General features: G+C 39.9%; 1 protein-coding gene across 1 annotated transcript in view; it reads right to left on the minus strand.

Moving 5' to 3' along the window:
- Window positions 1–2,716: 2,716 nt before the first annotated feature.
- Window positions 2,717–26,195, minus strand: part of LOC140687500 (uncharacterized) — a 55,235-nt gene continuing 31,756 nt past the window's right edge. Inside the window, exons 3-7 of the mRNA XM_072944631.1 lie at window positions 24,789–24,941; window positions 24,129–24,252; window positions 13,654–13,763; window positions 12,189–12,312; window positions 2,717–2,758 (exon numbers count right to left, since the gene is read on the minus strand). Coding sequence (XP_072800732.1) covers window positions 2,717–2,758; window positions 12,189–12,312; window positions 13,654–13,763; window positions 24,129–24,252; window positions 24,789–24,941 — 553 coding nt within the window. The remainder of the gene's footprint in view (window positions 2,759–12,188; window positions 12,313–13,653; window positions 13,764–24,128; window positions 24,253–24,788; window positions 24,942–26,195) is intronic.

Consider the following 26,195-nt stretch of genomic DNA (forward strand, 5'->3'; position numbering starts at 1 on the left):
GAACTAACAAAGTGCTGAGGTTGCAGTCACTATGTGCATAACTCCCAGGTTTTGGCTATGTTTCCTTTGCAAGATCTTCATTAAGGAGCTGAATCAAGAAGTTTAAAGAGGCTATTCTTACATCTGAGTGGAGGAGCCTGCAAAAAATTTAAGTGGCTTTGAAGAGAGAGTTAACCAGGACAAAGAAGTTGCAGGTCCTAGTCAAAAGTGTCATGAGGCAAAATGTACTCCCAAGGCTCAGAGTGGCTTCTGAACACGGAGTCGGCAGGGAGGAGGTGACAGGCAGTGAGTAGGGTGAATGATACAGGTTACGCTCCCCCAGCTGGGGAAGAATAGGTTTTTTCCAATTTTCCAAACAATCTCTTACTACCTTTTTCTATTAATGTCACATACCATTTCCAACGAATTAAGCATATCAATGTCAGTCATTTGGGCCACTTGGGAGAAGCTACATGATGCCATTCACAGGGCTGGGGCATGACAGCCACACCAGTCTAGATTGAAAGAACAGTTGGGGTATTTGCAAGGTAATCACGGGCATGCAGCAAACTCCCCAGCTTCAATGACCTCATCTCAAAGCTGGGGCAAATAAAACTACCAAGCAAAGTGCGTGATGATTATGGCCCACATCTGTTTACTAGGTAAGTGCCCTTGAAAGCTGCTGCTTAATGGGGAATGAGTACGATCAATGAGGCCCTGTCTACCTGGCCACTCGCGCCCTGCCTTCCTGCCTTGGTGCAGCAGCAAAACTTGTTTAGCTGAGATGAACACCCCCAGAGCAGCCCCGACAGGAATGCTCCCAGCTCTGCACGGTGAGACATGTTCCTTTTCTTCTCAAAGCTGATCACAATTTGCTGTCATCTGTTTTTATGTTTATCCCTTTTGTAACTGTCTCTCCTCGGGAGTTTTTGCTCAAGCAGCACAGGGCCAGATATGTCTTGCGGCCTGCCGGATACTCTGGGCAGGGAAACAGCCGACTCCATATCTGGCTCTGGTGCTGAACAGAGAGAGCAGAAGGCCCAGGGGCCCATGCTGAACCGAGGCCACTGAACCCAAAATTATGGTCTGATTTTGGGCAAATTATACAGTCTTTTTACCATGAGATTCCTCATCTGTCCATGAAAATAACTGTCCATGGCACATAGATTTACAAGGATTAAAGGAAATCACCAAATTCATAACCTAGCCAAGGGGCTACCAGTGCATCCTCAACAGACAAATGCTGCCTTTACGGCTCTGACACATGCTAAGCGGGGCGGCCCCACACAGTGAACGCTGCTGACTGCCAGTGGGTTAAGTGCTTCATGTGTGCTGTAATACTCTTTAGATCTTACAACAATCCCAGGATGAAACGAATATTATGCCCATTTCACAGATTCACAAACAGGTTAATAGAATTTGAATTCTATTCCAAGGCCCTATGTTGAAGAAATAGCGATTTAAACCGGAATCTGGGCCCAGGCCTTGGTTCCATGTCTCTCCCATCCACTTGACCACTTGCCTATGAATTCCACCTGTCCAATACACAAGTTTCAGCCGGCCAGCTCTTAAATGCAATTTGTGCCGTTTGTCAATGTTGGTTAATTACCATAAAATGTTCTCAGAAACCACTACAGTAAAGAAAGGTGGACTTAAGGATTTCTGCATTGCGTTCTCCTGTAATGTGCAGAAACCCTTCCCTGCACCACCAAATCCAAGTGCATGCTTCCTCCATGTTTATGTTTGCACACGGCTTATTAAAGCAGAAGGTACCTGCAATAATTCCATCTCGGTTGCTTTCCAAGGTTGCAGATTATCCATAATCAGTCTGTGAACGAAAATACTACAATGTGAATGAGAATACTGCAACCATGACACTAAACAAAGAATACTGAAACCAAGTCATTCATTGAAGGCTGCCGCCACCCCCCAGCTAGGACAGGCCTGCAGCCCAGCTGCTACAGCAACTCACAATGGTGTCGTCTGAGCAGACTCAGAATAAGAAAGGACAGGCTAATGGCCCGAGATAGCTAGGTGCTTGTCTAAAAAATGAATTCAGTGAGTCCAAATATTTGCTTCCTCCCATTCATACAAAATCACTAAATTCTTGAACTTGAGATACCTGGCTTTCTTTAGATAACAAGCAATCTTTTATTGTTCCAACAACCTGGTCTTTGTTGTAAAGCTCCTATATATCCTAGCTCTTCCTCAACCTCTTGGGAGCAGTCCCTCAGAGAGTTCTGAGTGGCTGTCCTCTCAGCTCGAGTCCTCCCGCCAAATAAAACATAACTCTTAACTTTAAGACTGCACATGTATTTCAGTCAACAGTTTTGGACACCATGAAGCACCACAGCAGATTTCTCTCCACCTGAACTCTCCGAGTAACCGAAGCCTTGGTACCAGCAGTGGCCCTTTGTGCCCATCCGCCTCCTTGGGGAGTCCAGATGAATTTGGCTGAGTCTCTCCTGGTTCTCGGATCTCACATATTGGTTGATGATCCTAAGTTTTATCTGGTAGTGTATCCAGGTACGTGGCCCTCCAGTTGAAAGAAACTGAGGTGAATTACCCACCCAGTGGAGACATACTGGGTGGGGCCTGGTTGAAAGATAACAGGAAATACCCACCTTGAGTATATGTCCAAAGTGGGGCTGGTGGAAACATATGAGGAAAATACTCACCCAGTGGAGACATCCCGAGTGAGTCCAAGTTGAAAGACACTGGGTTCAGGACTGAGTGGTTAGGTAAGAGGCTGGTCTAATATTTTCCTCAATTTGGTTACCTCCATTGAATTTTTCAGGATAAAAGTAAAACTCTTATGAGGAAACTTTCAACTCCAAAATTCGGACCATCCTCCTGGCTGGTAACAGCTTTCTTGGGTGACAGAGAATCTTCCAGGGGTGGTAGACACAAAGAATTCATGACACAGAGATGTCCCTGTGGGAAATCTTACTAGCAAATTTGTTTTGAGAACCCGACCTTACAATGGGGAATAGAACTTTCAAAAAAAATAAAGAACAGAAAAGAAAAGAAAAAGAAATGACAGATTGCCAGTCTCCAACTATTACCCCAGCCAGGTTTATGTACATAGAAAACTTACAACATTAATTGGGAATAAGGAAAAAAAAAAACTTACTCTGAAAATAACTAACCAGGCCTGATAAAAGCATTTTTTGGAATTCTGAACTTATAAAAACAAAATTCCCTTTAGGGGGAACTTGGATTTCTCTTCCTGTGTCCTTGAAATGTAAATGTTTTATCTTTCTCTGTGTGTTTAAAGTGTGTGTATGTATGTATATGCATGTTTAGTTTATTTTTTAAAGGAAACCTTGGACTCCGCCATACAAAAGTTTCAAGTATTGTGTACATATGGTGGCCACGCAAATAAATTGGGATTCTGAGCAGTTCTTTGATTGTACCAATTTTCAGATATTTTGTCATCTTAAACTTTGTTGCATCAGCCTGGACCACAAAGGCTTTTAGCTTTTGGAGAGTAAACCTTTGAATTTCATTTAGGCAACACCCCGACTCTCATGTGGAAGGGCCTCTTCATCTTAGTGGTTTCAAATCACTATATATATATATTTGTATATAAATTGATGGCCATATGATGGATTTTTTAATTTGGAAAAACTTTTTAATTGGTGAAAGTTTAAAGAGATCTCATTATAAACAGCTGTTTTTTTGGTATCTATTAAAATCAAGTTTAAATGTAGAAAAATATATCTAATGGTTAACCTAAGAACTTAGTTAAAAAAATAAAACTGGTTTGAAAAGCTACATTTGAGTTTTTCCTTTCCGATAAATGTTTCTAGATATGCTAATAAAAATTTAGAATAATTAATGTTAATTAGTTTGAATAACTGGAAAAATGATTGTAAAAATGTCAAAAAAAAAAAAATAAGTGGCTTATCCCAAAAGGATAAATATTTTTATATGGTTATTTTGAATCAAATAAATAAAATGGACATTTTTGGATTTACAAACAAGGTTTTGATACTACACAATGTAAAGTTAAAAAAAAAGGGCCAAAGACTTCACCTACTCCCCCCCAAGATTAAAGTTCAAACAAGTCCATTTTATTTACCACAGTTTAAAATATATGTATATATAGACTGAAATACTTGATCAATAATTGGGATAACAGACCAATTAATGAAATTAAAAACTGAGAAGTGCCTAAGCTCTTTGGCTGAAACTTGGGCATCCTAGAGACTTCTATAAAATAATATACAATGCACAAAAAAAAAAAGGTTTCTTGCACTCCTTCTAGAAATAAGAATTATTGATTAAACAATAAATATAAAAATTAAAGGTATAAGATTTAATAAAATTGAGATAAAAGTTTGTGAAATTGGTATATTTAAATGGTCTTTATATAAAACTTTTGCTTATGTTGTGGGATACATATGTTTCAGAGGAAAAACGCTTCCCCTTCTTGGTATTATAAGGCTGGGCACATATCTGTCCCTCTGAAAATATTAATTGAACAAATTAAAATAAACCAATATAGTTACTTAAGCCTTCCAATATAATGTAAAACTAAAAATTAATTTGAGTGGCTAATAAAAAGATACAGGTTTACCCTGGGTTTAACTTATAACACACGGGAAAGAGACCTTACTAAATGCCTTATGCAAGTTTTGGAAGACATAATTAAGTAAACCTTAAAGTTTTAAAACACGGAATTCTTTGTTTACAGCTCTTCTCACTGATACAAAAATGCCAATTAAGGAGATAAAATTGGGTCTGGGTGACAGAGCAGTTCTCTGGGGACCTGGAAGAGAGTGTCTTTGTCTTGAAGATCAGAAATATAAATACAACAAACAGTGACCTAGGACTGAGCCTAATTAGCTCAACGAAATAAAACTTGAGGCCAAGAAATTTTTGGCATATTAGAACTCAGAACTCTGACGGGTCCTTCAGACTTTGTGAAGAAATTTTAACTGTCTGTTTCATAAATAGTAAGCCTTAGTGATTTGAGCAAGCAAATTCAGCTTACTCCAACTATTATTATACCTATCTTATAAGTAAGTTTTAAAGTGAAGCTATGAGATCTCTAGCTTTTGTCTGATTATAAGCCTGTGTACACATTATAGAAGTGAGATATTTCTACTGCTAAAGAAAAAAAATTCAAAGTCAAAGAGCTCTGCTTAATTGACGTAAAAATATAAAAGCTTAAACATTAAGTATTTTTAAAATAAAAACTGAACAAATTGACTTTCAGCGTCATGTGAAATTGAAAATATTCAATATTAAGATAATATTTGATATTGTTTAGTTTAAGTATGTTCTAATTAATATAGACATCTTTAAAGTCATCAATATTATGTATAATACCTTTACTGTACCTAGGTTTAATGAAAGTCAAATAAGATCCTGTTATATCTGTTGCAGATTTGTCAAAAAAAAATAAAAGTAATGTGCTGTGGTAAAATTTTAAGTAAATTAAATGCAAATGAGATGAGAGCTTTGGGTAAATATTTAAAATATATTTTTAAAATGTATGCTTAAGATAATCTCTAAATGTTTGGTATCTTTAAATTCTAGTGTTGTTCTAAATTAAGTTAAATTACAAGATTTTATTAAATAGCTATGCCATTTTCAGATAAAATAACATTGAAATACGAATTACTTAACATTTAACTTCCTCTTACAGTGAAACTAAAGGTGTATAGAAATATTAATAAATGGTTGGTGCCACACGGAAATAGTCTCTATTAGTAAGGGAATGATCTCAGTATCCTAGGAAAGTAATATAAATATGTAAATGAAGATATAAGAATGGAATTATATTTTGTTAATGAAAAATAGTGACTTTCTCCTGAACCTGGTTACTTCTGAATGGAAGAAAAATAAGGGACACACTAATATAAGTATAGAAAGCTGTGGAAGGCTTGTGGAAAAGGAACCCTAGGAAAGAGTTTTGTACATGGTCAGAATTGGCTAAGTTTAGAATCAAATTGGGCAACGTAAATGAATCTTAGAAGTAAGCTGGTACAAGATTAGAATTGTTTTTCTCTCTGTTAAGAGGAAAAAATTTTCTTAAAATGTTAATCCACCTTCAGTAACAGATTGTAAAACTTCTTATACCACTTAGCTGATCTGTTCTGCCTTTACATTTGACGTATTTTCTTGTTAATGAATTAGTACTACTTTACAGTGATCTATATGTTTATCTGACCAAGTGTTCTGAAATCTTTCAAAAAGCTCCCCAAATATAAAATTCTAATTAATTAAATAAAAATTAATTTAATTAATTAAAATACTTTTAATCTCCAGTTAAGTTTGGGATGCTACAGAAGGCCCCTGAAATATCCCAAAGAGAGATTTTAAACTATAAATTCTCATTTGGCATTTTAAATAACATGGAATTGTCAAATGAATCATAAAACTTCTAAGGTTATATTGAATGAGACAATATTATTAATATAGATATTGTAGAAATTATATGAACTCCCTAAAATTCTGGTATATCTGAAATGTTACCAGTGATAATTATGGGTATAGTGAACAGGTTTCTTTATTGATTATAGTGTAATGGTGTTTAACCATGCTTTTAAATCTTTTGTCATTTATAGACAGTTAATTGTTTTCTTCTGATGGTTTTGCAAAATGCTTTCTCTTCAAGGAGATTTACTGATTTCTAATAAATTTCACACTATAGCAGTGAACTAAACTGGGTAAGACATTTTAAAGTTCTAATGAAAACTCTCATTAAAAGAATTAGTTACATGGGACTGAGTAACCTGGTGAATATGGTTATAATTTTTGATATTGTTTGAAATACTACTGGCTTTTAACCTGTTTCCCACACATAAAGAATCTCTTCTCCTTAAGCTAGTTACGGTTCACAGCAATTTGATAAATTATACCTATGTAATCACACTAGGAACAGTTATCTTTTCTCTCTATCTGATCCCTCAACAGACTAAAAACACTTAGGTCCTCAGTGGCTTTATCAAACAAATTAGGGAGATCATCTCCTAACAGATATAGGAGTATAAAAGTATTTTAAGGATTTTAAAGAGAAAAGAATTTACCTAAATCTGTAAGGCAGAAACCCATGAAAAGCCTTGACGTGGCTTTCTTGGCCTTAGCAAACGTTAACATTCTACCCTGAGACTCCGTATTAAAACTTCCAACACAGCCAATTTAAAAAAGCCTATATGATCAAATAATCAGATTTAACTTGTAAAGAAATTAATCTTGATTTGGCTATATTTGAGAAAACTGAGGGTAACTTAAGAGAGAAAAAAATTATATTTTAGTGGATATTAAATTCTAGTTTTGTTAATTGAGGTCCATATTTACTAAGACACTTCCCAGATCATTCCTTGCTGTTATGTCACATTACTGTACAGTTTAATTGAATTATGAAAAGGATACTCTAGGTTTGTTTCTGAAGCTCAGAAATCTATCCTTGGGTAAAGTTCCAATGCCTCATGACCTGCAGCCAGGGGATTATACATACTGCAACAGGCATGACTTAAAGGACTGTCTCCAACCTGAATGGAAGGACCCTTTTTCTGGTACTCTTAACTAGACCATACACACCAAAGCTGAAGGAAACGGACTCTCGGATTCATTTCCTATCAGAAACATCCCCTGCAGTGCACTGGCCTATAGAGCGCTGCTCACCTTAAAACAATGCCCAAATGGAGAAAAAGCTACCAGACCAGGATGAGAAGAAGACAACATCTGAGCTAGACAGCTGACCCAAGACACCGGACCAGGACTGTATACCAATTACTTTGATAATTTCTCCAACCTTTGATTATGAACTACTCCACTTGTTAAGTTTATGATAAATTACCTATGTCTAGTACTTCTGTGTTACCTTGGTGGGTTTCCCTACTCCAACGCTCTAACTAGATAGCCCTCAGAAACGTTATTCTAAAAAGAAATTATAGTTCTGTTTAGGCCACTGTTGATCTTACAAGGTGGGAGATTTCACCTGGCCAATTAATACCTGCTCTGACCCTGACCATAAATATGAACTTTCTCATAGGATCAAACTCAGAAACACAAGCAAAATTTTAACCCAATAATACAACTTCTCGACTATTAAATTCTTACTCGTGACTTTATTAACATTACTAGCTGTAGTACTTATATCCTGTCTATTTTATAAAATTGTTGTCTGTTACATTTCCCAATGTGTAACTAGGCCCACAAAATTGATGATGGCTAAACATCTTGAAGAAACAGATAAAATTTATAACCCTGAATAAAATAAATATAATAGTGTGATTCTAGGTATGGAAATGAGCAAAGAAGGTTAAACACTTTCTGGATCATAATAGACTAGTAAGACAGGTGATCCAGAGAACTTTTAGTATCAACAGGGCCTGATAAAAAAAAACTAACACCTCAATGGCAACTCAGAAGATTCTTCACCTGAACTAGGAATGAGCCATCCTAGCACCGTGGGACAAAATTGGTCATGAAATGTTTCTCAAAATATTGGTCGAATTTAGGACCAAACGGGAGCACTGTGAATGAAAATACTACATTGTGCATGAAAATACTGCAACCATGACAGTAAACAAAGAATGCTGAATCCAAGTCATCAGCGGCTGCTGCCAATCCCCAGCGAGTACATGCCTACAGCCCGGCCTCTCAGCCACTCACAGTGGTGCCCTCTGAGCAGACTCAGAGTAAGAAAGGACAGGATACTGGCCCTAGATAGCCAGGTGCTTGCCAAAGGAATGAATTCAATGACCCAAATATTTGCTTCCCACCATACATAGAAAAGCAGTAAATACTTGAACTTGAGATATCTGGTTTTCTTTAGGTAACAAGCAATATTTTATTATTCCAATTACCTGGTCCTTGTTGTATGCTTCTATATATCCTAGCTCCTCCCCTACCTCTTGGGAGCAGTCCCTCAGAGTGATCTGAGATGCTGTCATCCCGGCTCGAGTCCTCCAGCCAAATAAAACAAAGCCCTTAACATTTAGGCTGAACATTTATTTCAATGACTTTTCAGAATAGACACAACTCATCAATTCTGTAATGGAACACACTGAATCAGGAACCAAAAGCTTGTTTTATTCCGGAAAATCTCTGGGTTCCTATTTCTTCCTGTCATTATACAATCCCTCCAGAACTCATTAATTTGCTGTCTGCTCCTCTGGCAACCAAACTCATAGAAGACTCAACTCAGCAGAGCACCATGCTGGGGAGAACCCCCCGCAGAAGCACTGCAGGCTGCCTGCCTTCCTGCACGCTCTGCTGACCCTTGGTGTCCTCCGTGGAGACCAGGCCAACAGAGCTGTTCCTAACAGCTACAAAGTCGCACACGTTAAATAAATCATTTTATTTTATATGATATTTTACGTATATACACATCTCTGAAAACAGCTTTGCAGAAGCTCAAATCTTCAACATCAATCCCCAAAGGCAAATCCGGTCCCCAAGGGGAAACAACACTTAAGGCGACGCTAAGGCCTCCAAAGTCCTCTCAAGGACCGTCAACCAAACTGTCTGCAGGTCTGCAGCTGCAGGCGGTTACATGTCTGCTTTTAAAGCAACCCCTTCCTGCCCTCGGGTATTACAATGTCCCTCTAAGCCCTCCCGTCTCAGGGTAAAAGCAGCCGTTGCAGAACCTTGCAGGGAAGCACTGACAGGACTGGACAAAGAGGATCAGAGCTAAGCTAATACTTCTGATGACACGACCTTGTCACTGTGTCACTTTAGAGATGAATATATATAGAGAGAGATGTGGGGTGATATTGCTCAAAGTCACACAGCTAATAAGTGGCAAAGTCTATAACTCTGTTCTTCCCTTCGGCGTGACACCCCAGCTGGGACGCCCACAGGTTTCTCTCATGCCTGCCTGAACAGTCCTCTCCTGTCACTCATAGCCCACCACAGGGTCTGACCCTAGCCTGCCTTTTCAGCATCTATTCCCTCCAGTCTCTCAGGAACAAGGCTGTTTGGGCCACTGTATGACTTCCGGCTCCCGGAAACATCAGTGCTCTTGCTGGTCTTGCCTGTGCATCCGGCCCGCTGCTCAGAGGCTCTTCCTCCCCTGCTGGAGTACGTTTCCAATCTCCACAGGGACACCCCTTCAGGGGAGCCCTCTTCTCGCTCTCAGCACGGCAGGTGTCCCAGGCCACATCCCGAGCTGCCCCATTAGGACAGTGTGCGCCCAGATCTGTTAATCAGACCAGCAGCATCAGAGCCAGGGATTATGCCCGGGCCACTCTGCAAAACTACTGCCCGCCTCACAGCCCCCAGCCAGCAGGTCACCTGGAAGTCACAGCAAGTGCCCCACCCAATCCAGAAGCCTCTTCATTTGCCAGCATCGCTGATGACTGGTTTCCAAACTTTGGTCAGTTTCGCACAAAACAGCACCTTCAACTGTGAAGCAGAGGGTATCGCTTCTGCTCCCCATCCTTACTGGTATTGTCAAGGAAAACAAAGAGGCTTTTTCTCAACACTTTTATAATGACACCCTCCCACCCACAATACTCATATGCTCAAGAGCTTTGGATCCACGTGATTTTCTTTCCCTTATGATAAGCGGCTCAAAACACTGCGGGATTCCTTCTATTTAGAGGGTATTTGTACTCAGTTTATCGGCTTTAATCAGTTTTTGTCTCTCTCTTCAATATCCCTAGCAGTTGCCACCTCTTAATCCCTTCAGCAGCCTCCCTCCCAACATCTACTCTAGGAAATCAGCTGTGATGAGGGGCCCTGGGGCAGTCACAGATGATGCAACTAAGGCAAAGAGAGGGTCCATAATTTGCCCGAGAAGATCAGCTTCAACCCGCAACAATGTGTGTCACGTCCCTGTGTTTAACTCTTATGCTAAGCAAGATAACTTTTTGTAGATTATGGTTATAAACAGATGAGGTATAAAAATACATACAAGGACACATATCTACTCTAAGATGCTCACTAACTCCACTATTTTGTCTCTATTTATTTCTATTAAAAAATATTAAGAACCTCTGCAGTCAGTATAGCAAAATGTTACTGGGCTTTAAATCCAGAATATAGAGGTGTTAATTGTGTCATTACTCATACTTATTTGTATGTTCACAAGACAGAATTATTTGAAAGTCCCTCTCACCTCCCCCTATTCACTACTGGCTCTCACCTGAGCTCCCAGATCACCCATCTAACAACCTTTCACTTTACTCACAGCTGAACTCATCAGTTTTCCGCAGAACTCCCTCTGCAGCTTTCCCTCCTCAGAACACAGAAGGACCATCATTTAACTCATTAATCCATCCAGAAACCTGGGCCTTACTCCATCCTGCATTCACAGACAGCCTTCATCCTTTCCTTTTTACCATCTAAACATGCCTTCAATATGTTCGCTTTTAAACACTGACCGTCCCACTGCTCAAGTGGAAGCCACCAACACTGCCCACCTGGACTCACGAGTCTCCTAAGTGGCCCCACAGCCGCTCTCCCCTACTTGAGACAAATGGGACTGTGTCACTCCCGCGCTTTTTGGACTCATTTCAGACCCACTCTTCTTAGAAGAAACTCCAAGTTCTTCACCAGGTGAAAGTCTTTGCCATGAAATTGTCACCTCAGGGAGGGCAGGACCCGCCCTCTCCCCTCGGCCCCGCCCTCTGGCAGAGCATCCACTTGGGAGGACCTACGGAGCTACACCAGCCTGTATTCTAAACCTGGTCTGAGTTCTTAGCAAACTGCTTCACTTATCCATACAATTCCAAGGTAAATTAGAAAGATTTTAGATGTTGAGCTAGACTATTGATTTTGGGATTTTGCACTAGCAACCTGCAAGGACATGTTCTAAAGATTCTGTCTTCTTAAAACAACACCCAGGTTAAAGGAGTATTTGTGGAATGTCTTCGGAGGAATAGGGACTGTACTTTTACAGGCTTTATGTTTTATAACATGAACAACCCGGACAGGGTCACAAATGGAACCACCTCGCAAGTGACAGAAGACAGGTGAGAGGCACAAAGCAACAGGTCACAAAGATGATTCTCCAACCCCCCCAAAAAATTCCTGAAACAACCAAAAATTCTGAATTTTAAAAGTAAAAGAGTATCATATAGAGAAATGAAATAAATAATGCTCTTCATCAGGGTTTCAAGATCTCACTCCAGAGTTTTTAGCAGGCCATACTGAATCCTAGCACAGAAAAATCAAATGGACTTGTAGTGAGAAAGTTCCAGGAAAACTGCAGTAATTCCTCCACTTGTGTGAGGACATACACTCACCTGCTGAAGGTGAATGTAAACCGCATTCTGGATAAATTCGAAAGCTTCCAGGCTCCGCTTCTGGATGCCAAGGACATGGACAGCTTGGAAGCATGCTTCTAACTCAGTCACCAGCATTTTTACACTGCAGGGGAAACGGAGGCACCCAGTCAAGGGCAGAGATGTTCCTGTCGTGTCTCACAGGCCGTGCCTCGGGGATTCGGTGCCCTGCAGCAGCCCGGCCCCAGGCAAGGACCAGCAGCGTTTTCCACCCAAGCAGGAGGGGCACTGTGCTTGAGAAAGCCCATCTCCGATGGGGGCAAGAGGGGCTGGTGGGGTTCAGTGAACCTATAAATGCCCACAGAAATATGCCTGCATTCATTCAAGTGATGCAAACAACTGTAACAGGCTATTTAACAAAATTTCAATTGTCAGTGGAAATTTTGCCGTTCCTTTCCGCTTGTCCACCGCACTCTGAGACAGGCTTAGGCTCTCTTACACCTGCAGCTCTGTGCAATAGTTGTGAAGTCATTTTACTTTACAGATACCACGGTTCTGCCCAGGGTGATATCCAGCCCAGAGAGGTGGCCCAGGTCAATTTAAAGCTATGTGGCTTGCGCGCGGGGACAATTACAGGAGCTGGTTCCGGAGCCAGGCCCCTCCCCACCTCTGCTCCCCTCTCTCCCGAGGCCCCGCTGCCAAGCACTCAGGCTCCGTGATCTTATGTCCTACTCTTCTACTCTACTCCAAACCCTTTTCCTTTTCTTTTTTTCCCTAATTATTCCCAGCTGGAGTGATTTTTCAATCTCAATATCTGAAAAAAATTCCTGCAGCCGAAAAAGAGGTCTCCAGAAGTCAATGCCCATATGCTGGTTCCTGAAGAGAGCCCCTGGCTATGGGGACCCTCACCAACACTCACGGGGCATCAGAGATGTTGCAGGGTCGGCCACCCCCAACAAGAGTTTGCTGTCACCCCAATGCCTGCACAGCATCCCTGCTCACAAAATATAGTTGGTCCACTTATCGGTTATTAAGAAGCAAAAATACAAAATTGCCCATGTTTCTTACTAAAATTATCTATGAAGCTGGAAAGGGAATTGTAATAAAATATAACAGTTTTTACCCTATGTTAGATCTGTTCCTTTGGGTTTAAACCTGTGCCCTGTTTCCTAGGCTCAGACTTGGTAGCTCTGCACCATTTGAAAAAGAAAGTTGCCTTTAGCCTGAAATCTACAGGAAAGCCTATTCTCCTGGCCCTGATCTTTAAAAATGTTAGCTCATCTGCACTTCTGTAGAGATGGCAAGTTGCATAATAGAGAATAGCCTTTGTTTTTTTGGAGGTTTTACAGGGGTACCATGATTTGATCCACATGGACAGCTGCAAGAACAGCGGATTCAAAGGACAAACAATTCATAAAGCAAGAAGTATGCAACAACCAATCACAACCCCGCCCCTTTTTAGTATAAAAGGAGACTGAATTCTTACTTGGGGAAGATAGTTCTCCAGGACATCAGTCTGCCGTCTTCTGGGTCTGCCAGCATTGCAAGTGAAGTCACTATTCCTTGCTCCAACACCTCATCTCCCGGTTTATTGGCCTGTCATGCGGCGAGCAGAACGAGTTTGGACTCGGTAACAAAATGACTGCATTGGAGGTAGTATGTCTCCAATGTTTCCTCGTTTCCAATATGTAACATGCACATCATTTATGATCTAGTGCAAATAATTCATCAAAGACAACCACAAAAAGAAACTATACTCACCTAGCTATCAACACTGAATTCACAACCTGTCAATTTTATATGCTGTTGAACAACACAATGGAAAAACCTAACATAGGGAGTTGATTCCACGGAAATAAAATTATTTCTACTCCTTCAATACTTTTTCTTTTCTTTTCTATTTTATTTTGTTTTGCTTATTGAAAGGAAAATAAAAGTCAAGTCATTTTATTTCACGTATTTTTGTTATAGCTACATTCTTTAAATACTACAAAGAGATTTAAACTGCAAAAAAATTGTTCATATATTAGTAAAAAGATATATACACAATCAATGGGGATTAGGAAAGGAATGGACATTTACTAAAAATCCACTGCAATCCTGTCTTTTACAAGCATATCCTGGAATATAAGCTGTATGATCCAGGGGCCCCACCCCCATTCTCACTGTTGTGTCCCTTAGTAATCAACTACTAAGGCACCAGCATAGAACCATGTGATCAGTATTTTAGGAATAAATTAGGGAATTAGTGCATTCAATTGTAAAACAAAAACCCTAAAATAAATACTGAACTTATTTACAGATAAAGAAAATTGGAACCAAAAAAGTATTTCCCCAAGGTCACAAAGCTAATAACTGGTAAAGACAAGATTTGAACTCATCTGCCTGATTCTAAAAACTAAGGTGGAAATCCCATTCGACTGGGGAGGGTCCAGCAGCACAGCCTATCACCCTATCTTTGTTCAGATCTAGCCTTAGACAGCCTGAGACAGCACCCCATTCCTATTGAACTTGAGGGCAAATGATAACAATAACGATTTTATATCCAGTAGTTTGTTAGGTCTCATTTATATAAAGTGTCAGCAGGTCAGCAGAAAAACTCTGGAAAATATGAGTGGGTCCAGAGCTTTCTGCTGATTAGTAACTCAGTCTCTCAGGACATAGTGACCTTCCCATGAGAGGCCTCATGGACATAAACTAAAGGCAGCTGAGCAATGAAAACTAACAAGAACCTGGAACTCAAGCAAGAAGGTTCCCTGCCATCCCCCACCCAGTTGCCTCTTCACCCGCATGGACACGATGGCAGGAGACCCAGGTTCTTGTCCAAAGTACATCATCATGGATTCTCATCCATAAAAATTTATGACTCTATGCTGTCTTATGTCCATTAAAACTCAAATATGATAACACCAATATCTCAGCAGAATATCTATGTCTCCACTTCCTGTCTTCTAATAGGAGAATATTTTTATGGACAAAAAGCAGAAATCCAATTTAAAAAACCATGTATGAAGCCAGGTGAAATTCTGCTTAAGAGACTGCTCTCACGCTGAGTAAATGAAAACTCAGAAAAAGTGGTCCTTCTCCCTCAGCAAATGGGAGGTAGCCTGATGTGTGTGTGTGTGCACGTGTGTGTGTGTGTAAATCAAATACAATGAATTCTGGGATGTGTACAGTTTTTTTAAGTCACTGTCATTTCATGGGAATGAGCCAACATTTAAATAATTTGAATCTAGTGTTCTGAGAGAGTCTCAGGCTCTTGTTGGAGGAGGTGAAAGGGGAGAGTGAAGGAGAAAAGAGGTACATGAAGCAAAGAAGTAAGAATACTGCCAGGGAAAGGCAAGACGTTAGTTTTGTTCTTCCTTGCACCACATTCAATTTAGGGACTCACTTTCCGCTGATGACTTATCGAGTATTGAGTTGCAGGAGAAGAGGGGACAGCTCATTGTTCACTGAGCTTGTGACTGTACGTGGCATTTTATAGACACAAATCATTTACCCTGATCAAACACTCTAGCAGCAGGCTGTAATTCTCCTGTTTTGAGAGACAACAAAGCAGGAGTTCAAACAGGTTGCATAACTTGACAAAAGTCAGAGGTCCAGTAAACTAAAGAGGATTAATTCAAACTCAGATCTGAATGCAGAGTCTGATCTTCCCACTCCCAGGACTGGAAAATCTTTAACACAGGCTCCCCAGCTCCCCTGCATTGTTCCTGGCACCAAGCATTTGCCATGGCAATGGTCAACATTTCTCACAGACACAGCGCTCTGTGCAGCAAATGACCTTGATCAGACCTTGATCATCTACCTGCCACGCCCACCAGGCTTCACCATACAGGCAGGAAAGCTGGCTTTCAAGTGCATAAAAAGCCATTCCTTGTCTAACCTGGGCTCTTCTGTGGTTTCTCCAGCCTAAAGGCAGCCATGAAACTGCTCACAGTTTGTACATGAGCCACACTACCTCTCTCCATCTGTCTCCCCACCTATACTACTTAGCTATGACCATTTTGAGAATTTTTGACACAAATTTTTAAAAACAAAAAAGAAAGGATTCTGGAACAACTACTTAATACTTACAATTTTAAGTGACAAATTACAAAGTGAGTATTTACAAACCGAATCTTCCTTTCTAAATTTCAGTTTTAAGTGTTTAAAAATATAATAGCAAAAAATTTTCACTTACAAAATTGACAAAAACAGAAACAATAATCTGGAATAAGTTAAAAAATAATGCCCATGTTCTAAATGGAGAAACTTCAGGACTGTACTGAGGGGTAAAGTAAGAGGTGAGAATGTAGAGACATCAACAAATTGCATGGAGGAAAGCAGTTTTGTAAAGATGTAAGTTCTCATCAGAATAATTCAAAACTTACTAAAAAATCCCATGACAACTCCAATCTGATTTTTTTTAACTTGAACAAAATATTTTGGAATTCTTCATGAATAATAAAATCATAATACTAGACAAGAAAATTTGGGATGGAAGAAAAGAATCAAAAAAAATTCAGACAGCCAAGTATTAAATAAATTTTTACAATATGTAAGTTATGGTGCTGGAGTAAGAAAGACAGATTAACAGAAGGGAACCATGAGCTCAAAAAGAGACTCTAGTGTACATAAGTATTTTGTAAAGGTGGGATTTCAAATCAAAGAGAAAAGTATGACTTCAATAATTGTCCTGAGACAATCTGAGAATCACCTGGAAAGAATAAATACTATTCCTCTCATAAGGACCACAAGATAAATTACAGACAGTGATGTAAATATTAAAAAGTACTAATAACAGCAAATACAACACTTTGCTCTTATTAACTCAACTTACCCTTACATTAACAAGCACTATTATCATCTCCATCTTAGAGATTAAAAAAAACCTACAGAGATTTATTCCAGTATAAGAAATTATTTTTAAGAATAATGTCAAAGATAAAACCCATAAGGAATACATTTACTATCATAAGAATATTTTGAGACACTACCAAAATAAAAATCCTCCTGAACAAAATGAAAGGCAAGAAATGACAAGAAAAAGCTCTGTGATACATGTTGTTGAAGACAAGAAGTTAATGTTCATAACATACAAAGAGCTGTCACAAAGCAACAAGAAGCTTCCCCACTTAAATGTGTGCAAAGGATAAAAGGAATCATTCATTTTAAAAAAGTCAAATGGCTAATGAGTGAAAAATGCTCAATAACTCACTGGTCATCAAATGCAAACTAAAACAATGAAAAAGCACTTTTGCTCATCATATTGGCAAATATTTTTAAAAGATATTCTAGCTAGTGTCCATCTGTGGGAGAAGAAACCATGAGCGACATTTTCAGAAGACGACATGTCGATGGATATGTAAACTCTGAAAAACGTACGTACACACTGACTCAACACCACTTCTAGGAATCGTTTCCTTTAGGAAAAAACAAATTTAGTCCAAAAAGATGTACCCATCAGGGCATTTACACAGCACTGTTTACAATGGTGGGAAGAAAAACTGAAGTGAAATCATATCCAGCAATAGAGAATTGGTTACATAAGTAATTGTGCATCTTTTCATTCCCCTATGGAAGGAATTTCTAGAGTCACTTGAAAGGAGTCTGTGATGAATGTAAATGTCACTTCCAGGGACTAAATTTCCAGAAGCCTTAACTAAAGGAATACTCATAAAGGATCACAGGAATGTCTGTACAAGAAGGATGCCAGTCAAATATCCTTTCTGACAGTGGAAAATGGAGAAAACTTAACTGTCCACCAGCAAGACAATGATGTGGTAAATCACGATGAGCTGCGAGCAATGAGGGAGCCGGCGTTTCGCTGTGGTCCAGGGCCTTGTCCACAGCATTCTCTCACCAAAGGTGTGCGTGGGAAAGAGACCACACCTGCAAATCAGGAGACCCCTCCACTCTATCTGAAAGGACCGTGTGAGTCTGGAGTGGGAGGACGTCTATGATATACACCTGAGTGATTGAAGCGAGCTGCAGAAAAACATATAGTATGGTCTCATTTTTAAATAAAGCATATATACACACACGTATACATGGAATTCTCATATGTGTGTATATATGTATGTCATAGGCATAAAGGTCATGAAATATATATACCAAATTTTCAACAGCTTTTAATCTTCGGAAATAAGGGGAAGGAAGGTAGGGCCTTCCTGTACCACCACAGTTCTCTTTTCAGTATTTCAGTTAAGTATACTTGGAATTTAAAAGTTTATTTAAGTCCGAAGTAAAATGGACGATGCCTCCACAAGACAGAATGCTATACTGGTCATCAAAAATCATGCCAGAGGAGATAGAATATTGTAGAAAAACATATAAAAAGCCGAATGGAAAATGGAGGTGTCCACAGAGTAAACAGTCACAGAGTGCTCTCTGGTTTTTTATGACAGAGGTGATACACACTGACGAAAATATACGTTAACGTGTTAATTATTATCTTTGAATAGCGGGACAAGGATAGCCTCTTTTGCCCACTTTTTCAGAGTTATTATTTTAAATGCACATTCTTTTTCATCTGAAAGAAAGCATTTTTAGGTGTGTAGTACTACGCATTGGAGAATAATACAAGAATACTTAGAGAAACAAGTAACTAGGAGACAAGGCAGTAGCATCACACAATGTAGGACGGGCGATCCTGATTAACACCACGCAGTTACATAAGAACCCACAAATTGAGAGCACCTGCTGTAACAGGGTGTGAACCCCTTCTATTTGTCATCAGTGTCTTCAGGCCTGAGGCAGTTCTGAGCACGGCCAGTGTCAGTGCTGGTGTCTGGATTGATGCTACTGGGGGTGAGGGCACCTGCAAGCCGAGAGGAAGAACAGAAATCATCCTCTGCCTTTTCTGTCTTGTTTCTTTGTTACTTTAAAAGAGAGGCATATATAAGATAGACTGTGTATCTTCCCAAATGAAATTTCAGTAATGAAGCCATTTTTAAAGAGTTCACAGCTTATATTCTGCCTATAACTGTCTTTTCAACAAAGCATCATATTTATTAAATGTTAATTAACTCAGTTAATTAACTCCCTGTTGAAACATTCTAGTAAAGAACATGAAATGCAGTATGTAAAAGAACCACACCTGCAGTGACTAGCTCAGCTGTCTTGACGGCAGTGCAGTCAACCCCCACCATCTTTTGGCCCTGAGCTCCTGATGCTGGTAAGACATCACGCTGCCGCCTCAGATGGAGAGAAACGGTGAAAGCATTTCTTGAACCCTACAGCACTGACAAAACATAACTGACAAATCCCAGGCTCCTTTGAGGCTCTCATTTTCTGTTTCTGGCCAACCCCCGTCAACGAGCAGAACCACCCAATTCCCGAGCCATGGGACTCACGTGGGAAGCAGTTTTGGAGAAATTTCCAGGTATAGAATGTAACCAACTATACATAGAACTCTGAAAAAAGAAAAGATGCCATACTCTGATTTTGGAAGACACTCAAAATATTCTCCTGAGCCTTAGTAGCTGGAAAGGCTGAGCTTCTCCTAAGCCACTTATTTATTTCACAGCCAGTAAGCATCTCCCACAAACCCTGCTTCCCTGTGTCTGCTGGGAGCTTGAAGCACACTGCTGCTGTCGATCTTATAAGTCACAGGGCAGAGGCGTGTGTCTCACGCCTGCAACCCTCACACAGGCTCGCCACCTAGCCTCATTGTCTGAACTTGGCTCCATTTTCTCACCTGTTTATTTGGTATCTGTTCTTCTGTAAGCTGCCTGAAATGCGTTTTGGAACATGTCAGAAGAATCAGTGGGTTGAGAAATGGACAGATTGAGAGGTGAGAGATGGGCAGACAGAGAGAAAAGGGGAACAAATAAAATTTCCTATGCAAAACCCTCTTCTAATCAGGGAAGGAAACCACCACGGAAAAGTGTGAAGAGGCAGGTAGCTTAGGACTGTTTCCTGGATTCCATGAAAAGTAACACCAAGAGATGAGAGGGTAGAACTTTAAATAGTAAAAGAAAAAAAGCACGCATGCTTGAAAAATATATCTACAATATGTACTTTCTAAAGAATAGACTCAAATCAGCAGGGCCCAATAACACTATACTTGGGTATTTACAGAAGTGAGAATCCCATCTCCAAACCACAAGGCATCCCTTCGGAGCACTGACAGTCTACATGGGGCGGTCATAAAGCCGTCACTGCAAAAGCTATGCTACCCTGCACTTACGAGGAACAAGCAGCTGTGCTCAGGCTGCCAACACGCGTCATTTACACCCCACAGCACCTCTACGGGGGGGGTCGCCTAGCGAGCCCCATCTCTGCAGGACAGAAAATCAGTCCTGGAGATGCTAAGCCAACCTACCAGTTCTCCATCACACAGGACTTGTCACTCCAGAGCAGGAATCAAACTCGGTCCCACGAATGTAACCATGGTACTACCGTGCTTTGTGTGCTGTTTGTGTGTAATATACATTTGTTTCTATCATGAAAGGGTATTTAATAAATGATTGGTTGTCTTGTCTATCTCATTAGCTCACAATTAATCTTTATACTGTTGAATAGTACTCTTTTCCCGTGAAGAAATGAACGGAAAGAGCGGAGGTCAGAATGAGGTGGGGCTCCATTCTTTATCTGGGATCTCATCTCATCGAAGTCCCCAAACAGGAAGAAGGAGCAAATGTTCTCTTTATCTTTTAAAGAGAGGGCTCCAGTGATGGTGACTTATTCAATTCCAAAACCAAAGCTGGGGAAAGGGCACATGCAGCAATTAGAGCAGTATCAGCTGTAGGAAGGCGAAAAGAGCTCATGGGAGGGCTCGGGGGGGGGAGCCTCATTTAATTTCAATCGATAAAACAATAACACACTCTAAAAATATTAGCATACAATGGATTTGCTCTTTCTTGACATCTAGCAAGTTTCCACAGCCCACATGTAACATTATCGGGAACCAGTGAAAGGAAGAGTCCACAGACAAGGAAAATCAATGCCACAGGCAGGCTGAAACCCAGGCTCGAGTTTAGGAAGAGAAAGGGCATAGTTAAAAACTGGGGAAAAGCTGGGGAAAAAAATCATCACAAGGACTCTCAAGCATCATCCAACAATCATATAATCATTCATTCAAGAGAGAGTTACTGAGGTCGTATTCTGTGCAAGATTGTACAGCGGGCGAAGCAAGAGCGCAGCATCCATGGTGGCAGCAAGTTGCGGGGCTCAAATACATTTCTGATCCCAGTAACTTGCACACTTGTCCTCAGTATAAAGGCAAAGATAAAAAAAAGTAAAATAGTACTCTGTAAACTCAAAGCATTGTTGAAAAAAAAGTTAAGAAGACCTAAATACAAGGACAGACACTCCACACACATTCCTCTATCAAAAGACAATGCTCTTGGAATGGCAGTGCTCCCCAGAGCAATTCGTATATTCAACGTGGTCTCGATCACAATCCCAGCGGGCTCCTCTGCAGAAACTGACTATCTGCTGCTACAATTCATTTGGGAATTCGAGGATCTCAGTAACCAAAACGTATTTGAAAAAGAACAATTTGAGAGGACTTGTAATTCTCAATTTCAAACCTTACAACTTTACCTCCAGGTGAGATTAGAGGCCATTGTGAAGTTATTACTGTGTTTATCCTTATTTACTAAATTCTCTACAATGAATATTACTGTTACAATAAGAAAAATAAAAAATAAGTTATCCTTTAAAACATGCACACAGATTCATTCATTGGGAAAACATTATTTTATCAATAAAGAGATAAACAAATATCTAGTGAAAAAGGACAACTTAAAAACAAGACTGCATTTGCATTTTTCATAAATTGAAAACTGAAAAGCACTAAGACGTCAAGTTTCTAGGGAGACCAATGCAACATATTAATAGTTATTTTCAGAAATCCTAATATAACAATGAAAACTCAGGAAAGGGAAAATCGTGACTGACAGCCAACTGCAAACACATGGAGAGCAAAGGCCTAGAAATCACAGTTCCTTTAACTCTGCTACTAACACAATAGGAGAGGAAATTCCTCACTGTGGGGACAGTGGATTCCCATGCATAAGACAGGATACACAGTACAAACTGCACTAGAATCGGGGGTGATTTTCTTAGAAGAATTCTAAAGTTACAAAATTGCTGAAAAACTATTAAAACACTGACAGAAAGATTAAAACACACAGTCATATATATTATATAGAAACATATGAAGTCTGCTCCCATGTTGCATAGAAATACAAACATATTTGTTCATTTATAGGCACTGATTACTTTATCCCAGGTAGAATATTTCAATTAAAACAAATAATCAATATTACACCCCTCTTGTCAAATCTACTTGATAAGTTACTCTGCTATGTAAACATAATGTGTCTAAGATAGATCTAAAATTAGTGAAAAAAATCTTTTTATGGTTTCTTGGACTATTCTCAAAATTCAAAGCTTAATTTTAAAACAGATCTGAGAAGTAATTCTATACTACCTTTTCCCTCATGAAATAAACAACAGTCTATTGTCAAAATTCTGTCCTTAAAATGATTCACGAGCACCGTATCCTCACAAAACTGCTGGACAGCAAGGCACTCTCCAGACACTGTGACCCAACAAATGAAACACAAGGAAGACAGTGACCCTATTCTGGAGGGCTTATAGTCTGTGTCAACACCGGGGTTTTTATTTGATTGATTTGATTGGGTAGCAAAATAAAATCAGTCAAGTACTTTCTTCTTTGAGCATTCTATAAGCCATGACTCTGCTGTTAGCGTCATGAGCAGGAAAGACTTAAGCATGACTTGATTAGGTCAACTAGTAACAATCATCACTGGAGAGTGAGTAATAAAGAAGTTAACTGATAGCAATGCTTCTGCCTACATGAGCCCTATAATAAATCTACACTGATATCCAAAAGTAAAATGAGGAGATGAGGTCCCCAATGAGAAAAAAATCTAACAAGAAATCAAAAAAGTAAAGATTTTTTCATTAACGATTCCTGGAAAGAGTGGAGCATGGTGGTGAAGAGCTCAGATGCTAGGGGAAAACATGAGGGTCTGAATTCCCACAGCACTGGGTAGCTTTGACACTGATATGTCAGTGAAATTCTCTGCATCTCAGTCTCCGATGCCTAGACTGGGGACAACAACAGTATCCATCTCCTAGAATGGTCTAAGAATTAAGTTATTTTAAATATACAAGTTTAAATAAAATACATCAGATATTTAATATTACCCCAAAAGCACAAGGAAAAATGAAAACAGAGATAAATTGGAGTTCATTAAAATTTAAAACTTTGCTTCAAAAGACACCATCCAGAAAGTGAAAAAAACAACACTCAGGAGAAAATTTTTTCAAATCATTTATCTGATAAGGAATTTGTGTATCAAAAAAAAATTCCACAGCTCAACAATAAAAAGACAACTCAATTAAAAAATGAATAAAGGATCTGAAAATATATTTTTCAAGGAAAATATACAAATGGCCAATAAGCACAATGAAATGATGTTCAATAGCATTAGCTCTAAAGGAAATCAAGTCAAAAGAACTAGGAGAAACCGCTTCACACTCACTACAATAGGTTATAATCAAAAAAAGATTAATAAGCATTAATGAGGACACAGAGGAAGCGGAGCTCGCAGCCCTTGCTCGTGAGAACGTAACACAGCGTGGCCACTTTGGAAAACATCCTGGCATGTCCTCAGAGAATTGAACATTTGGTTTCTGAATGATCCAGCAATTCTGCTTCCTGGGCACAGAAGTAAGAGAATTGAAAACAAATGTTCACATAAAAACTCCTACAGAAATTTTCACCATTACTTTTCTCCATTACTTTTCAGAGCCAAAAAACAGAAACAACCCAAATGTCTATCACGTGATGAATGGGTAAACAGAGGGGCCCAGCCATACAGTGGAATATTATTCAGCAATAGCGAAGCATAGAGTACTGACCCAGGCCACAATGTGGACAAATATTGAAAACGTTACTCAGTGTGAAAGAAGTCAGTCAAAATAGACGGTTCCACTTACATGAAGTGACTCGATTTGCATGAAATGTTCAGCACACGCAAATCCACAGAGACAGAAGAGTGGCTCCCTGGGGCTTGGGGAGGATGGGGAAGTTGATAATGTCTGCTTATGCATACGGCGTCTCCTGTTGGGGGGATGAAAATGTTCTAAGATTGACTGGGATGCACATTTCTGGGCATAGAGTAAAATCCGCTGTACATTTTAATGGGTGATTTGTATTAAAACTGTTAAGAACAAAAGCACCTCGGGCTAGTACCTTCCATAGTAAATACAAATTGCTAACATTTATTACAGGAAGAAGAAACTGCCCTCAGCATGAAAGCAGGAGATCAGCAAATATTAGTTAACCGAAATTGGACAAGAGCATTTCACTTGAAACTGTTGCTGAGTGTACACGAAATATTCAGACATGACAAGGAAAATCAGTTTGACATCACGAAGAAGCATTCTGCTTCAAATGCAATTCAAGGATTCAGCAAGCCCAGCTGCTACATATGACCAGAGAAGAAACCTGGTTCTTAAAACAAGCACCAGAGCCAACAAGGAAATGGTGGTGAGGAAAGCAGGTGGCCTAAAATCTGGAACAGTGTGCTAGAAATAATTTCTCCACTGAACATTCAAAAATAAAATGAAAGTGATGTAATGCTGTGTTGAACTCACGTGAATGGCCTTCCTGCAGTGCTTGACAGTTCTGTAACCCCGAATGACTCAGGAGAATCAGCATGGCTCCTGGGATTCCCCAAGTAACTGCCCACAAGCACGCTGACCATCATCACATCTGCCAGGGTTGAATTGCAGAGAAGAGACCAACCTCTGAAAGGCACAGGGAATGTTGACAAGGGAATAAAAGGCTGCAGTCAATCCTGGGACAGAGGCCCTGTGAGCAGAGGCCAAAAGGCTGCAAGTGAACTGGAGTGGCCCTGGGGCAGGAAGGGACCACAGGGGAGCATATCTCAATTATCTACTCTCTGTCCCTCGTGTAGGAGGGATAAAGCCTGCATCCTTCTCACCTGGAACTGTGGGTTCTGGCTGGCGGAAGTCTTACCGACAAGGAATGAATTACTCAAGACTGTGGAAAAAGGAAAGAAAGCAAGAGGGATTAGGGAGCCAACTCCACGAGTCTCTCAAATGCTCCCATATTTATTGTGTATAATCAAAGGAAAAAGTCATTAACAGTTGTGAGATAGTAGGCAGGAACTTGGGGAAAGAAGGGATGAGACAGAGATTGTAGACTCCACCATGAGTACTAAGGCTTAGTTTACCTTTAGGGAAGTCATGGGGTGAGGGGAACAAGATACATTTTTTAGACATGTTCATTACAAAGCAGACCACCAGACCAGCCTGGTCCCTGTTTTGGGGATAATAGACTATCTAACACCACGCAGGCCCGGCGTTTATAGCTGAGGGCCTGGGTCATTGCTGTGCAATAAGCAGAGTGCTATCTATAACCTCAAATATGCAAGCAAGGCATTGTCTCTCCTTTTTATGACAAGGAGACAGGAGTGAGGATGCACAGGTGCTTGCTTTAAAGCAGTTACTAAGCACATTTTTTCTTCTTATAGTTGACAGTCGGCTGGGATGTGTTACAATTTGTTAACCCAATCATGGGCTTCCACATGGAAAAATTATGGAGGACATCCTAGGATAACAAATCCTGGCTCTGGGTCTTTTCCTGCCAGCTTCGGCCACTCCAGCAGGGTCTAGACACATCCCTGAATAACGATCCCACAGAACCACCTAAACTCTTAACTCCTGGTGCTTGAAACTTAATTTTAGCTCTACACAACTTAACGTAGAAAAGTTTCAGAAATAAAAGATATTGTATTCTTTTAATATCTCATCATAAGACTGATTTTTCTGATTGCTCTAAGCTGCTTCTACATGGTAAAGCACCTAATTCTGCAGGTGAATTCAGTACTTTCCTTTGGGCATAACTAGACAGTCTGGGCTGTCTGACTTCTATTAGTCAAATACCAATACACTTAATTGATTTCTTTGTTCATCAATTTCAGCCTGGAGGTGAGGGTCTGTCACTATTTTCCTCAGCCCACCCTCTACTCTTTTCTC

This window comes from Vicugna pacos, chromosome 19 (genome assembly GCF_048564905.1).
Source record: "Vicugna pacos chromosome 19, VicPac4, whole genome shotgun sequence".
Lineage (NCBI taxonomy): Eukaryota > Metazoa > Chordata > Mammalia > Artiodactyla > Camelidae > Vicugna > Vicugna pacos.